This window comes from Oreochromis niloticus, linkage group LG3, assembly GCF_001858045.2.
Source record: "Oreochromis niloticus isolate F11D_XX linkage group LG3, O_niloticus_UMD_NMBU, whole genome shotgun sequence".
Classification (NCBI taxonomy): domain Eukaryota; kingdom Metazoa; phylum Chordata; class Actinopteri; order Cichliformes; family Cichlidae; genus Oreochromis; species Oreochromis niloticus.
In genome coordinates, this window is record NC_031967.2 from 48,220,713 (window position 1) to 48,238,197 (window position 17,485).

The 17,485-nt window shown below is 40.6% G+C and overlaps 1 protein-coding gene across 3 annotated transcripts in view; it reads right to left on the minus strand.

The window, feature by feature from the left end:
* Positions 1–1,073: 1,073 nt before the first annotated feature.
* The window catches only part of LOC106096878 (butyrophilin subfamily 3 member A2), a 68,925-nt gene continuing 52,513 nt past the window's right edge, over positions 1,074–17,485 (minus strand). The window contains exons 1-8 of one of the 3 annotated variants that reach the window (XM_019353875.2): positions 7,691–7,804; positions 6,951–7,111; positions 5,436–5,523; positions 4,909–5,247; positions 3,966–4,244; positions 2,317–2,436; positions 1,391–1,915; positions 1,074–1,262 (exon numbers count right to left, since the gene is read on the minus strand). In XM_019353875.2, the coding sequence (XP_019209420.1) occupies positions 1,395–1,915; positions 2,317–2,436; positions 3,966–4,244; positions 4,909–5,247; positions 5,436–5,514 (1,338 nt within the window). In that variant the 5' untranslated portion in view covers positions 5,515–5,523; positions 6,951–7,111; positions 7,691–7,804 and the 3' untranslated portion in view covers positions 1,074–1,262; positions 1,391–1,394. Of the gene's footprint in view, positions 1,263–1,390; positions 1,916–2,316; positions 2,437–3,965; positions 4,245–4,908; positions 5,248–5,435; positions 5,524–6,946; positions 7,112–7,690; positions 7,805–17,485 lie in introns of those variants that run through there. The other 2 variants (XM_019353877.2, XM_019353876.2) reach the window with 2 other exon arrangements.

Below are 17,485 nucleotides of genomic sequence, written 5' to 3' on the forward strand. Positions count from 1 at the left end.
CCAGATAAGAAGTTGGAACGCGCATTTGCGTACATAAGATAATCTGGAGGAGGACAGACATTTGTTCAGAACTCTTAAAGATGTCGAAGAAGCAAGCTCCGTAAGCAATTACTTTGGTGTTCCTCCACCGCAAAAGGAGCTCATATTCTCGGAATTTCTTGGAATACTTTTACTTTTGACACCGAATGCGCACCTTCAGACCACTTATGTGCCGCCCTGACTATAAATCATGTATGTTACTGTGTAAAAATGAATTCGTGATCCATCAGATGTGTAAGTGGGACAGTCAGAGTTGCTAAGAATGAAAGTTTCATAGAAGATTCCATAGGAACTGCTTGGGGTCAGGATTTTGGTCCTCATAAGGGCTGTTGGTCCCAACAAGTATGGCTGACTTCCAAATTTTGGTCCCCACCAAGATAAGAATACATGGTTACACACAGATGTGCTTTCATCACTGATCAGTTTAGATGATTAAATCATCAGAATAAATTATAACAGTAAAATTATTATTAGAAATCAACTTAAATAATAAACACATCAATATATTTTTTTGTAACACAGAAAAAAAATTCAAGTAAAATAAACATCTGACTTCTTAGACAGATGTTCATCAAGTGAGTTTCTTCTGAATCTCTTCTATTTTGTTCTAAAGAAACAAAATACAATCTTCTATGATAAAATTCACTCAAAATGCATGTCTTGTTAAACTGTATATAGTATAAATTTAAAGCAAAAAAATATAGAAATATCAGGCATCACATTGCAAAATGACAGCACTGACAAAAATAACCCATGTTTTATTTGTTGTGTTACTCTGTCCTTCGCTGATTAAAAAAAGGAGAGACACTAAAGACACTGGGAACGTAAATTGAACACAACACGACAGTTTGTACATGTGATTTTAGCAAGAAATATATTCCAGAAAAACTCATCCTGACTTCTTGGACAGTTGTTCATTGTTTCTCGCTTCTTTCTCTGACAGTTTCTTCTAAATCTCTTTCATTTCTTTATTTCTCTCTCAAGTGTATCCCCATGTGATGTCTGTCTTGTGTGTGTATGGTCGGGGGGGGGTCCCATTTCACTGCAGGGCAACCTGCATGTGGCGAATAAAGCCTTGATTGATTGATTGATTGCTTAAATGTATATAGTATAAATTTAAAGCAAACAAAGAAAGAAACATTAGGTCTCACATTGCAAAATGACAGCAAGAGAAAAAAAACAGCAAAATCCATGTTTTGTTTGTTGTGTTACTCTGTCCTTTGCTGAGGAAGAAAAGCAAAAAAATGGGTTAGGTTCATAACTGACGACACTGGGAATGTAAACTGAACACAACACGACAGTTTGTACATGTGATTTTAGCAAGAAATATATTAAAGAAAAACGTACACACCTGCTCAGTGTTTCTCACTTGTTTCTCTGACAGTTTCTTCTAAATCTCTTTCATTTCTTTGTTTCTCTCTCAAGTGTTTAATAATTTGTTCCTTGTCTTTTTCTAGCTTTCCCTTTCTTTCTGTCATTTGGATTATAATGTTCTCTGTTTCCTCCATTAGCTTTTCTGTCATCTTTAACAGTTCTTCATGTACTTCTGTTCTCTTTTCTAGGTTAACTTTTTTATCTCCACGCTTCTGCATTCTTTTCTCTCTGTCAGTTTTTGGTTCTATCTCCAACTTTTTCACGGCCTCTTTCATCTCTGTCTTGTCCTCCTGCAGTAGTGTGATGAGTTTTTCTCTCTGGTTCTTCAGAAATGTCTTCTGCTCCATCAGTTTTTCAATGGTTTGTCTGACATGTTTTAAGTCTTCCTCATTGTTCTGCAACTCATCTTCAAGTCTTTTCTTTTCCTCACATTCTCTCTGTAATTTCTCCTCCATCTCTGTTTGATGTAGTTCATTTACATCCTCATCATGTATCCTGATTTCTGTGTGAATAAAAATGCAAAAAAAAAAATTTTCAAAAGTAATATCACTGAGAGCTAAAAAAAAAAAAAAAAAAAAACAGACTTGCTTGCTACAGTAAACATTTTTCCCTCAAAATTTCACACTTGCAGGGGAAAATGAAATCATAAACAACATCACAAAAAAGTTAAATAATTCGCACTGAAACAGTGTTAATGAAACCTAATAAATATCAGGTAGATATATATATTATGTTTTTAAGAAACATTTTAAACTAAAACACTAAAAAAATATAGATTATGTTGGTTCCAAAGGTAGGGATAAATTTAGTAATCAGTACGTGTTTAAAGTTCCAAACTACTGCATCCATGAATGTAATGATTATCTGCGTTTGTCAGAAAAGTTTGATAAAGTTAGAACTTACTGGTTTTCTTTTGTCCGCATTTCCATATTAGTAATACTGTTGTAACAATCACTATTAAGCAAACAGCTAGGTTGATAGTAATCTGAACAGCAGGATTACACTGGACCAAGTAGAATTCACCTTAAATCAGAAAGCACACAGAATATACTGTCTGTAAATAAGAAGTAATGTGAATAACTAATAAAGGCAGGCCATAGCTGGACTGGCCATCGGGCATACCGGGCATTTGCCCGGTGGGCCGATGGTGATTTTTCATTTTCATGGGCCGATGGGGGGTTTTTTTGTTTGTCTTTTGAAATGGTATAAAAAATGAAAGGTGGTGGATTGGCCAGATGTTGGCAGATGTGTAAAAATAGCTCAGTTGTTTGGTAGTGGCTATGGCGGAGCTTCCACTGAGGCCAGCAGGTGGATTAGGGAAAGGTGAGGCAGGAGGAGGAGAGACCTGAGGCAGCTGCAGGTGAACTGAACTTCAGGTAAGAAGTTATGACCTGCAGTCTATCTGGGTCAGATATAAACCAAGTTTAGGTGGAGTTTATTTTCGTTGTGCTGACTTTTTACAGTCAGTTACAATAACTCGTACTGCGTACTAGCTAGCATGACGGAGTTTCTATACAGCTGGGTGGGTGCTATGATGTTACTGATAGTGAACTTTATTTTATTCATAAGGGTAGTTAGTAGAGTTGCCCACCATCCCGTAAAAAATGGAATGGTCTCGTATTCAGAGAAAATACTACGTGTTTATTGTTGAGCTGAAAAGAAACAAAGTTTGTCCCGAACTTCAGCTAGAATGAAAAAAGACACAAAGCTGGATTTATTCTGTGTCTTTGCTGCACAGCTGCCGCTTCTTCTGTTATTCTCTCCCCCTCCCTCTCCTGTTGCTACTTCAATCACGAAACTGATCAATGATCAGCTGATCGGCTTTTCTCTCTTGTTTATTTATCGCCCACTTTGCGCCAGAAAGAGGAAATAAGCGAATGTCGCGTTAAACAACAGCAGCACGTTTAAGCTTGATCAGCTGTTGTTAGAATTTATTTAATATTACTTTCTAGTATCAGCTGATGTTTGCTGGAGCAACAGCCATAGAGCTGCTGGTCATGATATCGGTTTGGATATGTGGTGAGAGGAAACATGAAGATGAAACCAGGAGATGTCCTTACTGAATCATCAGAGCTGAACAGGTGATGGAGAAACAGGTTTACCTTTTAGGTGACATGGATGAGCTAAAGGGAAGTTATGAGCTATTTCTGAGAGACAAATAACACCAGGATCCTTTTCTACGTAGTTAACAGCTGGAAACTGTGCAGGGGACGGTCTAGCAAAGTTTTGCCACGGGGCCAGGTAGGGAAAATAACAGGAATGGGGGGGCACAAAGAAATACTTTTCTTTCTTATTCTCATTTAAAATGTCTAGCTTTTAATAAATAAATATCTGAATCTTACAACCAAAGTTTTAATCTTATGTAAAATGTATAGAAATCCTACATAAATACCAACAAGACATTTTACATCACTGTCACAATAGCGTTTGTTTTCATTCAAAGGCTTTTTGGCTCTTCCTATAATACCTGTTGGGCCGGTCTCTACTCAAAAAGCCCGGGCCGTTTTTTTGTCCCATTCCAGCCCTGAGTCAGTCATATATCATTTTTCTACCTGAAACATGCATATGTGCTTCTTCAATCTGGTTGATGTTCTTCTGTTGGACTCTGCAGGTGAGACTGTAGGTCTGTCTCTTGCTCACAGTCACAGTGCTGCTGACAGTATAGAGGCCATCAGAACCTTTGGCACTGTTTGTAGATTCAGCTGTGATTTGGTTTCCCTGACTGTTCAGCCAAAACACCTGAGGCTCTGGATACCAGCCGTTAGATTTGCATTTAAAGAAGATTTCATTTTTGACTTTGAATATCTCCACGACTACAGAAGAAACAGAACCTACAGAGGAAATAAGGGTAAAAGTTACTTGGAATGCAAAGTTCAGAATTAAAACATTTTTGAATTATTTCAATGGTTCATGTTAGTCCAAATTCCTTCCAGATTACCTTTGATTACCCTGTGGTCATGCCATATACTTAAGCTTTTTGTTGAAATGGTACAGTGGCCTAAATTGTAATTATAAATACTACTATGCTCTTTTAAAGATCCATCATGGTTGTCTGATTTAATCCTGTTACATGTTTAAATGTCCATCTGGTCAGGTCAAATGCTTTTTTCTTTTGTTGTCTTTTACCCACCTGCCCAAATGTTCCTCTCATTGGCCTTAACGCCCTATGAAATGTCTCTAATTCTAAATACCCTGACTATCTTCCACACTTCTCTGCTGTTAGTAAAATGCACTTCTTGAGAACTCAAACTATGCCATGCATCTGGTCAGTCCAAATCTCAATCCAGTTAGCTATGTTAGCTCAAGTAAGAACTAATCTGTCTTTCCCAAATTTTATTCAACTTATATACTCCTGTAGATGATTCCCTTCCCAGTAGAATATCCATCTTGTCATCCAAGGTAACCTTCTGGTATTTGTCAATATCCCATCCCTTAATGTTTTTCTTTTTTTCTTTTTTTCCTTTTTAAGAGCATATGGGATTGATGTCAACTTACCAACAACGAGCTCCATCCCAGTTTCTGCACCAATTTCAGGAACAAGGCAGTTATACATTCCTGCATCAGAGACTTGCACTTTGGAGAGTTTCAATGAAATGTCACCACATTTCAGTTTGTTGATAGACAGTGATGTTCTTCTGGAGTACAAAGCATTCTGAGTCAGGAGCTCCGCATCGTCCCGCTTTAAGTGGACAAATCTAGGTTTAAGGTCACGTCTAGACCATTCCACAGTCAGGTCAACAGCATCCCTAGCTGGTTCTAGCTGGCATGGTAAAATGATGTCATCCCCTGTCATTGCAACCAATGGTTGAGTTGGACCAATCATCTGAGACTGACCTGCGGATAAAGTATAATTAATAATAATTACACTTCATTTGGGTAATTTTTCTTGGGCTGCAGTTTCCCAGGTGGTGTTGTCTTCATATCTTTCTTCCAGTTGTCTTGCAACACTCCCATCACATATACACAAAAACTCTCACCACATTAAAATTATGTTCATTGTTCAGTATTACTCTGCAACTTACCTCCACAATGCCATGTTAGAAGAAGAAGGATGACATCATGATAGAAAACCAAGAGAAGCTTGTCCTTCATTGAACTCATTCTCGATTTCTGCATAGTAAAAAAAATATAAATAAATAAAAATATAAAAATGGGTATGGAAAGTATTCAGACCCCCTTAAATTTTTCACTCTTTGTTGTATTGCATTTTTGCAGATTTGGAGGAGGTAGAGCAGGTCATCTGCTAATCTGAAGGTTGGTGGTTGGATTTGCATGTAAGATTGAAAGCACACACCTAGAGAAAACATTCTGTGAATGAAGCCCTTTCAGTACTCAGAGTAGAAAATTGCTAAGAACATTTACCTGTGATATCAGTTACACAGTTTCAAATTTATACATATATTCTGTTGTGCTTATCTTTTGTTATTAAGGTTTTCAGTGCTGGTGCAGTTTGCATAATAAATGTGCTCAATAATGAAACAGATGTTGATTTAAAAGTAGTTTCACACACATGCATATAAATCACTCTTGGGGCTCCCTGGTGGTCACACCAGTTACAAAAAGACAATAATTTCGTGCATTAGCCTACAATGGCAAAATGGTTGAATCTGAGGGAATACAGTAAAAATGTCAAAAACCACAACTTTTCTTCAAAATAAAATGCTGGTTTTATACTACAACAGTACTACAAGAGACATTAAAAAAATGTGGTTTCAGTAGAAGTGAATGGGGCATTTTTGTGTCGAAAGACTACACAAAAATAATAATGGAATCAAATCAATGTTGTTGTTGTTCTTTGACATGCCCAAGAATCTAATCACCCCAATGTCCCATCCTCATCCTATTTATTACATGGAAAATTAGTTTTTCGTGAGTTTGTTTGAATAAATAATTAATACATCAGATGTTTAAACAGTCATTTAAAGGCTTAAAATCCTAAAAACAATTTAATGTTTTATAATTTTGAAAAGCACTCAATTTGATTAAGTGATTAATCAGAAGAGTATGGATGACATGTCAGAGTAAATGTGACTAAAAACAAGATTTCCTTCAAATTGTCACAATCTATAACACGGCCAACATGATTGCCAAATAAATAAAAGTCCTGAGAAGGGCATGTGGGTTTTTACAGTGTAGTAAACAGTAGTCACTCCCCTGTGGTTCACTCACAACAGTAACATTCTTACATTGTACTAATGCTTGACTATCACATTCCCACAACTGATCAAGGGTGATATGTTATCGCCAGGATAACCAGTTTTGTTTTTGTTCTTTCAGCATGAACCACGAGGTTTGGGCTGTTCCTTTCGCCTCTTGAGCTGCTGCTATATTTTCCTTTGAAAGCAGAAAAGTGAGGTCTCTAGCTATGATTGACAGAGTGCAGAACAAACCTGATGACTCTAAAGCTTAAAATCAACCAAACACCTCCAAACATCCAGGGTTTTTTCTGAGGAGGAAACTGTCTCTGCCCCCAAAGAACTGAAAAGTCGTGTTAACTGATGATTGTCACAGTTCAACACAGACAGGTACATACTCACTTTAATCTCAGTAAATTCAGCAAACGTGCTTCATCTTCAGTTGTTTCAGACAGCTGGGCTCCTGAGTTTGTATCAAGCAGTCATTTTCAAAGAAGAAACTGAGATTATTCATGTGAGTTGACTCCGCCCACTCTGTACACAGCAGACCAATCAGCACCAGCCTGTGGCATTGACAGAAAAAAAAATCTGAGAATGCTGCTGCTGCAGTCAGCTCTGTGTTTTATCTCTTTTTGGCAAATAAATTAAAGAAAAGCACAAAGGCTCAGCCAAGGCTGGAGGTGACCCATCAAGCACTCACCAGGAACACAGATAAGCTTAGACTATGACCTTTTATTTTGAAATTAAGCTGCTCCATAGCAGTGTAACTTAGGTACATAACTAAAACTGAAAGCTCAGAGTTTCTTTTAAGTCACCTCGATGAGACAAAGTCCTGCTTTAAGTGCAGGCCTCTGCACGATTCCAAGAACAGTTCTTTATAAACATAATACAGCTTTTTGCCGCTACATTTGGAGCTTTGTGGGAGCTTTTAATAACTGAAAACATTTGTCATCTTGTATGTGCTCACAGTTTGACAGAGAAACAACAGTCTGACTTTATTCAGAGTTTATTCAGTAACATGTAGAAAAAAATCCCTTTGTTTTTCACATTTTTAGTGTTTTGTTATAAGGTTCTTGTTTGTTTGTTCTCTGACTCAACACAAATGAAAAACAAAACAAACAAATTAAAAAAAAAAGACTTACCACAGATAAAGACCCTAGACGCTGACATAGTGATTCAATCTGTCACTCTCAAAGTGAAACAAGTCGCTGGAGCCGAGCAGGAAACGAAGACTGAGACAATGATTAACAAGTCACTGCAAACCAGACACTCGAGTCTGATCAGTTTCTAACGTTCATTGCAGCACATTCCTTGGTGTTTATCATATAAACACTGAGCATGACGAACACAGGGACGGTTGACCTTGATTGTACATTGCATCAGTTCAGTGCCGAATCCGATCATGTGTAAACCAAAGAGGAGCTCAAAATGGTTTCAGGAGTTTATTACCTTCAACAAGAAGCTCTTGTTTTTGGGAACATTTGCATTTCATTCTGTCTGTAAACACAACAGCTCTAAAAGTTTTGAATGTATTCTGATAAAACTCTGTAGGGTGTAGAGCAGGATCATGTTATAACAATCCAATAAAATCTGGCTTACATCTACTGAGGTCTTCACGGTAAACTTTATGAGTTGTTGGTTGAAAATTGACAAAAAGACTTAAAAGTCATTATTATGATTCTTAAAAGTGTGCTGTTTTTAAGAACAGCACACTTCTATATATATATTGTAAGTACAAAGACTTACAATATCATATCACATTTGACCTCTGACCTCTCCCCAAGTTCAGAAGTCATAGTAATGATAATGTTATGTTGAGCCATTTATTTAAAACTATGTCATTGTTGGTACTGACAGCATGTAGGGAATGATACGTGGGGATTGTAAATATCAGGTTACTTTGGACCTCTGACCTCTTCTTTAGGGTCAAATATAGTCAAACTTTCATAAAATGATTTTCATCTATGCTTCAAATTCTGTTGCCTTTATTATACTGCTGTGCTTCATGACTCTGTTTTGTGCATTAAAGTAACAGGTTACAACCATTTAAATACAAAACAGTACATGTACAATGTTCCTGAATGTTTTTTAAATAAATCTTTTTCTTATCAGTTATAAGTTATAAGTTATAAGTTTTTTTCACTTCAAATCAAATCAAATCAAATCACCTTTATTGTCACATCACATGTGCAGGTACACTGGTACAGTACATGCGAGTGAAATTCTTGTGTGCAAGCTTCACAAGCAACAGAGTTGTGCAAAATACAATAACGTGCAACAAGCAAAATATAGAAATGGTTAATCTAAAAAGTAATAAATATATGTACCATATATAAAGGTATATACATTACTGAATGTGTGTACTAAATATGTTTTTCTACGTGTGTGTGTGTGTGTGTGTGTGTGTGAGTGTGTATATACATGTTTTACAAATGAAATAGAGTAAACAATAAAATAAGATATATAAAATATAAAATATACAGAGGTAGGTATGTGCAAAACAGTGGCATTAATGTACAGTATGGAGTGCATAATGTTGAAGTTCCAGTAGTGAGGGTGAGGTGTCTATGACGTGTTCAGCAGTCTGATGGCCTGGTGGAAAAAGCTGTCTCTCAGTCTGCTGGTACGGGACCGGATGCTGCAGAACCTCCTTCCTGATGGAAGTAGTCTGAAGAGTTTATGGCTGGGGTGACTGGAGTCCTTGATGATCCTCCCCGCTTTCCTCAGGCACCGCTTCCTGTAGATGTCTTGGAGGGAGGGAAGCTCACCTCCAATTATCCGTTCAGAGCACCGCACTACTCTCTGGAGAGCTTTGCGGTTGTAAGCGGTGGTGTTGCCATACCAGGTGGTGATGCATCCAGTGAGGATGCTCTCAATGGCACAGCGATAGAAGGTCCTGAGGATGCGGGGGCTCATGCCAAATCTTTTCAGTCTCCTGAGAAAGAAGAGGCGCTGCTGTGCCTTCTTCACTGTCTTGTTTATGTGTACTGACCACGTAAGATCCTCAGCCAGATGTACACCAAGGAAGCGGAAGCTGCTCACTCATATTTATCATGTATATGAATTTGACTAAAAATCAAATGTATGCTACACATGTAGTCACATAAATAGAAAATAATTATATTTAAAATGATGTAAAGTATATAAGATTATACAGCGATCGTGGCTCAAAGAGTTGGCAGTTCATCTTGTAATCGGAAGGTTGCCGGTTCGAGCCCCGGCTCGGACAGTGTCGGCCGTTGTGTCCTTGGGCAAGACACTTCACCTACCGCCTACTGGTGCTGGCCACAGGGGCCAATGGCGCGATATGGTAGCCTTGCTTCTGTCAGTCTGCCCCAGGGCAGCTGTGGCTACGACTGTAGCTTGCCTCCAACCGTGAGTGAATGAATAGTGGAATTGTAAAGCACTTTGAGGGTCTCGAAAAGTGCTATATAAATGCAATCCATTATTATTGTTATTATTTTTAAAACACTCTCTGACATGTTTATATGCTGGAAGCAGAGGCTCCCACTCATGTGTGGAACAAGTCAGCGTCAGTGTTTTTAATGTTTTGACACTAAATTAAATGGTGACCTCTAGTGTCCAGCTCTGTTACTGCACTGAAAGGACGCAGCACAGCTGGAGCTCTGTGAGTTCAGCCTCTGAGGTCTTCAGGTGAACCGGCCCATAGCTCCAGGTTGGCTGCAGAGTTTCTGACCTTAAAAGACAAACATCAGAGGTCTTTGTGATCAGATCAGGTTCTTTGTGTCCTTCCTTCATTTCCCGACTCTGACATCAGCTCACAGCTTCTAATGAGTGACTGGTGTTGAGATTCAAGATGAAATCCAAACTTCTGCTCAATAAGAAATGTTCAGGTTTTCTCTTCAGCAGCTTCCAAGATCTCTTCTTCTGACTCTTTTGTGTCCAGCTGTTAGTTTCCACATGCTGAGGCTCTCTTCATCAAGGCCTCTACACTGGTGTGTGAGCACGAGTCACTCTGTTTAAAACAAAACACAACTGAATATCACAAGTTTAACAAACGTCAAAAGCAGAGACGGGACAACAGAAACAATAATATTTGATGAAAGTGCTCTGATAGAGACTGACCTCTGTCTAAGTCAGTATCCACCTGCTCCACCCAGGATCAGCAGGATGAAGCAAACCACTGCAGCAGCAGCAGCGATCAGTCCTCCTTCGCCTAAAAATAAGAACGTCCCACAGAGGAGACATTACTGAAGTAGAACCTAAATGTGACCCGTGGTAGGTACCTATTTAAAATAGGACGGAGCCGTAGGCGCACAGTCAGTTAAAAAGAATTTAATTTTTAATACAAAATAAAAGTAACAATGTAACAGCGGCACTAAAAAACAATTAAAAACTTTACCTTATTTAAAAGCGATAAAACTGTATGATTGCCCGGGAGACAGGACAAGCGCTGCGGGGAACCATTAAGAACAAATCAACATAACACAGGTTAAAAAGGGACGGCAACTGACACACAACCCCAGATGGGCAAAAAAACTAGAAACAAACAAAAGCTTCAGTGCCGTCTTCACTCAGGCCCACCGCTGTGCATGCAGAAGCGGTGAGAAAAAAAAAGGATTTGTTTTCCCTGCAGCGCCTTTACCGTTCGCGACTACATATATACATACATATATACATATATATATATATATATATATAAAAAAAAAACACCCAGCACGCCCCTACGGGCGGTTTATCCTTCAAGCTCGGGTCCTCTACCAGAGGCCTGGGAGCTTGAGGGTCCTGCGCAGTATCTTGGCTGTTCCCAGGACTGCGCTCTTCTGGACAGAGATCTCCGATGTTGTTCCCGGGATCTGCTGGAGCCACTCGCCTAGCTTGGGAGTCACCGCACCTAGTGCTCCGATTACCACGGGGACCACCGTTACCTTCACCCTCCACATCCTCTCGAGCTCTTCTCTGAGCCCTTGGTATTTCTCCAGCTTCTCGTGTTCCTTCTTCCTGATATTGCTGTCATTCGGAACCGCTACATCGATCACTACAGCCGTCTTCTTCTGTTTGTCTACCACCACTATGTCCGGTTGGTTAGCCACCACCATTTTGTCCGTCTGCATCTGGAAGTCCCACAGGATCTTAGCTCGGTCATTCTCCATCACCCTTGGGGGCATCTCCCATTTTGACCTTGGGACTTCCAGGTTATACTCGGCACAGATGTTCCTGTACACTATGCCGGCCACTTGGTTATGGCGTTCCATGTATGCCTTGCCTGCTAGCATCTTGCACCCTGCTGTTATGTGCTGGATTGTCTCTGGGGCATCTTTACACAGCCTGCACCTGGGGTCTTGCCTGGTGTGATAGACCCCAGCCTCTATGGATCTTGTACTCAGAGCTTGTTCTTGTGCTGCCATGATTAGTGCCTCTGTGCTGTCTTTCAGTCCAGCTTTGTCCAGCCACTGGTAGGATTTCTGGATATCAGCCACCTCCTCTATCTGCCGGTGGTACATACCGTGCAGGGGCCTGTCCTTCCATGATGGTTCCTCGCCTTCCTCCTCTTTCTTGGGTTTCTGCTGCCTGAGGTATTCACTGAGCACACTGTCAGTTGGGGCCATCTTCGTGATGTATTCGTGGATGTTTCTTGTCTCATCCTGGACTGTGGTGCTGACACTCACCAGTCCTCGGCCCCCTTCCTTCCGCTTAGCGTACAACCTCAGGGTGCTAGACTTGGGGTGAAACCCTCCATGCATGGTAAGGAGCTTTCTTGTCTTGATGTCAGTGGCTTCTATCTCCTCCTTTGGCCAGCCTATTACCCCAGCAGGGTACCTGATCACGGGCAGGGCGTAGGTGTTGATGGCCCGGATCTTGTTCTTACCATTCAGCTGACTCCTCAGGACTTGCCTGACCCTCTGCAGGTACTTGGTGGTTGCAGCTTTCCTAGCGGCCTCTTCATGGTTCCCATTCGCCTGTGGGATCCCCAGGTACTTGTAACTGTCCTCTATGTCTGCAATGTTGCCTTCTGGTAGTTCAATCCCTTCAGTTCTGACTACCTTCCCTCTCTTTGTTACCATCCGACTACACTTCTCCAGCCCGAATGACATTCCAATGTCATTGCTGTATAGCCTGGTAGTGTGTATCAGTGAATCGATGTCTCGTTCACTCTTGGCATACAGCTTGATGTCATCCATGTACAGGGGTTACATGAATAGGATGAGGGACCTATGGATTCTTCGATACCCAACATCCACAGTGACGGCGAAACAACTAGTAGCTCAGTGTTCCAACATTCGAAAGAAGGGACTGCTCTCACAGCTAGAGATTGACGAGGTACAACATAAATGCTACGGCAAGGAGGAGTCAGGACGCCAGGTCAGGGGGAGATATCATCACCCCCACCCGAGATTGGGTACATAGCCCCAAGTGCGATAGGAGAAGGATCGTTGAGTGCGAGAGGAACTGACCTGAAAGATAGGATCATGGCCAAGCTTGAAACCTGGACCCCCCCTAGCCGGTTACCAAGATTACATGAAGTACCCTCAGAAGGTCTGCTAGATGATGTTAATGCAGCGCTACGGACGATACCTACAACCACGATTACCGACACTAACAAGCTGATCTACACTACGGCAGCAGTGATCAGTGAGATGCTTGGCTACAAGTTGAACAGCCACAAGGGGCAGTACCCTCCATGGAGAAGGAGGCTAGAGGGCAAGATCAAAGTAGCACGGAGGGAGGTTAGCCAACTAACGGAGTTGCAGAAAGGCGGGACAAAGAAGGTGCATAAGAAATACAGCAAGCTGTCCATACCTGAGGCCTTGGAAACTGCCAAGCAACGACTCACAGCCTTGGCCAGCCGCTTGAGGAGGTACACCAGAGAGATAGAAGGCAGGAGAATAAACCAGCTGTTCTCCACAGAACCAGCAAAGGTGTACTCTCAGTGGCAAGGGAACAATAACAGAACAGCACCACCAAGGCTGGAGACGGAGCAATACTGGAAGAGCATATGGGAGAAGGACGCAACCCATAACGGCAATGCTCAGTGGCTAGTGGATCTGAGGGCAGACCATAGCGACCTCCCTGAACAGGGTCCGGTAACCATCACAGTGGCAGACATCCAAGAAAGGGTCTCCAGTATGAAGAGTTGGACAGCACCAGGGCCCGACATGGTTCACGCCTACTGGCTGAAGAAGCTGACTGCACTCCACGAGCGTCTGGCAGCACAAATGAACCAGCTGCTAGTTAACGAGAGACACCCGGAATGGCTAACCGAAGGTCGGACGGTCCTGATCCCCAAGGACCCCAAGAAGGGACCGGTCCCATCCAACTACCGACCAATAACCTGCCTCAGTACTACATGGAAGCTCCTGTCAGGCATCATATCGGCTAAGATGAACAGGCACATGGGTCAATACATGAGCGGGGCACAGAAAGGGATTGGCAAGAATACCAGAGGCGCAAAACACCAGCTACTGGTAGACAGAACAGTCAGCCGAGACTGCAAGACCAGACTGACCAACCTGTGCACAGCCTGGATTGATTACAAGAAGGCCTATGACTCAATGCCCCACAGCTGGATACTGGAATGCCTAGAATTGTACAAGATCAACAGGACCCTAAGAGCCTTCATCAGGAACTCAATGGGGATGTGGCACACAACACTAGAGGCCAACTCCAAGCCCATAGCACAAGTCACCATCAAGTGCGGGATCTACCAAGGAGATGCTCTGTCCCCACTGCTGTTCTGCATAGGCCTGGATATATATATATATATATATATACATATATATATATATATATATATATATATATATATATATATATATATATATATATACATATATATATATATATATATATACATATATATATACATATATATATATATATATATACATATATACATATATATATATATACATATATACACATATATATACATATATATATATATACATATATACACATATATATACATATATATATATAACATATATAATATATACATATATATATATATACATATATACATATATATATATATATATACATATATACATATATATATATATATATATATAATATATATATATACATATATAATATATATATATATATACATATACATATACATATATATAATATATATATATATATATATATATATATATATATATATATATACATATATATATATATATATACATATATACATATATATATAAATATATATATATATATATATTAAAAAAAAGGGGTTAAAATACTAAAAGAAACAACATTTGTAGTGCCTACTGATACAGAAAAAATAAAACAAAAAGACAAAACAATCGACAGCCGCAGCAGTCGGGCCGTCGACTTACACCAGTTTAAAACAAATTAAAACACTGATGTGTCGGGTCCTTTGCCCGCAACCAGAAATCCACCTGGCAAAGCAGCAGCTCGGTACTCTGTCCACAAGTTCGTGTCACACCCTAATAACTGTGGGTCAGTGGCGATGAAGTCCACTGTACCGTTCTCACGGGAGCAATGTTTCCCACCGTTCTAAAAGAAGTTTAGGGGAGAACCCATATCAGACTTTCATAGAAAGAAGTTACAAACAGCAACTTGCCCAACTTGGACTGAGCACTTGCAGCTTCAGGTTTGCAGAGAAAATGCCCAATTGCCCACACCTGCGCTTATCAAAGGAGCAAAGACCAGCTCCGCCCACCAGGGGCGGTTCCCAGACTCAGGTCTCACCTGTCACATAAAGTCTTTGCACTTTGATTCTGAAGTTGTTCCATGGTTAGTAGAAACAGGTTTTTTGCTGACAGGTGAAGCTCTGCCTCTTTTTATTTCATGTTACTGACCTGCTACCAGGTAGTGACAAACTATCCCTCCAACTTTTTTGTGTTGTTGCCATCAGCTTCAAACTGAGCTGATGTTTTTTTTCAATAAATAGTAAAAGGTCTCAATTTAAACACTTGGTGTTTTCTATGTTCTGCTGTGAATCAAATGAGTTTATGTGATTTGCAAATCACTGTTTTTATTTATATTTTCTACAAAGCTCCAACTTATTTGAGAATAGGGCATAAAACAGGTCACTGTTTATTGTGATCTTTACAAAGAATATTTTTACCTCTAATTTTGTTATTTTTCATTCACAGCTGCTGTTTGCAGAGGTCTGGATCGCAGCGCTGTTGTTGTCACCACAGTTTTAGCAACGTTTGACTGTGAAAAAAAAATGTTTTTAATTAACAGAGAGAGGAAAAAAAAACTTGGCTCTGTAACTCTGGGAGTAAACATCTGTATATTCCTTCACCTGAGAGCTCCACCTTCTTGATCTTGATCAATGTGTTGCAGCTTTTCAGGCAATCCTTGAAAAGCTCCATCCTACCAGATTTCGGTTTTAACAGTGCACATGCCTGTGCTGGCTCCGTGGATCTTCGGGGTCAGGAGGAAGGTCCAGTCTCCACCACTCATGGTCCTCTACCAGAGGCTCAACATGACATGGCAGGATGGCATGATTGTCATGAGTGGCCACGATTAGCTGAGATGAACTGATAAACATGAAACATTTTAGTGTTTTTAAAACAGGGTGAGGCTCAAATATTCACATATTCCCTGAGCATCCGGCCAGAGTCAAAGAGCCCTGCTACACATGTTCAAACACTACTGCATATTAGAGTCACTGATAGCTGACTCTCACATCATGGTGAAAATCTTTGTAACAAACCGATAGAGGAGGTCACAACATGAAGGAGTAGCAGACAGAGAACTGTTTCAGCTGAAGTTGTTGATCCATCTTCACTCTGCAGTAATCCTCTTTGTTCTCTGCTCATCCATCACAGCTTTTTTGGATCAGCCACCAAAAAGGACAAGAACAGACCACAGCAGACAGTGAGGTCTGCAGAAAACATCACTGCTGCGGAACTGACCTCCAATCAGGAAACAAGCAGGTATCATCACTGCAGACCCATCACACCCTGAACACTGTAACAGTTGCTAACCTCTGACATGTGTACGGTTTCTTTCCACAGGCTAAACTGTCTGTATTTAAAACATCCACCATACCTGCTGCCAGTGTTGGGGAGTAACGGAATACATGTACCGCCGTTACGTATTCAGAATACAAAATATGAGTAACTGTATTCCGTTACAGTTACCGTTTAAAAAGGTGGTATTCAGAATACAGTTACTTTGTTGAAATAAATGGATTACACGGCGGTACTTCCCTGTTTCATATTGTCGCGGGTCAGGACTGTTTGGGTTTGTTTGACAGCTACGTTCTGTTGTTCCAGGCGGCAGCGTTACGGTTGCCATGGTTACAGGGTGACGCTCTCTCTCTGCGTGTTTCCTGGGTGAGAGAGCGCTTTTTTGTTGTTGTTGTTGTGCTAAGCTAACAGGCAGAATGCTACAGGCATAGCTCTAAAGAATGTAGCCTGATGGGCAGTGTAGTCCGTGCTGCAGGGAGGATGGACTGCCATACACGTTATGTGTCTGTGAGCGAGGGAGGGAGAGAAAGGAAAAGTCCGAGCTGTCACGGAGCAAAAACGGGAGCTGGAAGCATGTAAATATAATAATAACCACTGCAGCCAAGAAGAGTGCCTGACGAGCCCATTTGTAAGTAAGCTATTAAGACTCGACTGTACACTGTGTTCGTGTTTTCCTCCGGAAAAAATAAGTTCCGTTGGAGCAGCCTTTCAACGCCTCTCTCTGTCTCTGGCAAGCAAAGTTGACCCAGACAACAAAGTAAAGCTAGTTTTCAGCTTCCAGCCCGACACGGAACCCGACGTATTAGCCAGAGGTCCCTTTACTACGGTTCGGAGCCGCGGACCTTCAGTAACAGTAATAAATCACAGCAATAGGACATTCATGTAGTTGTAAACAGCATGATAATATATTAAGTATTCCAAAGTATTCAGAATACGTTACTCTCATTGAGTAACGTAACGGAATACGTTACAGAATACATTTTGGGGCATGTATTCAGTATTCTGTAATGG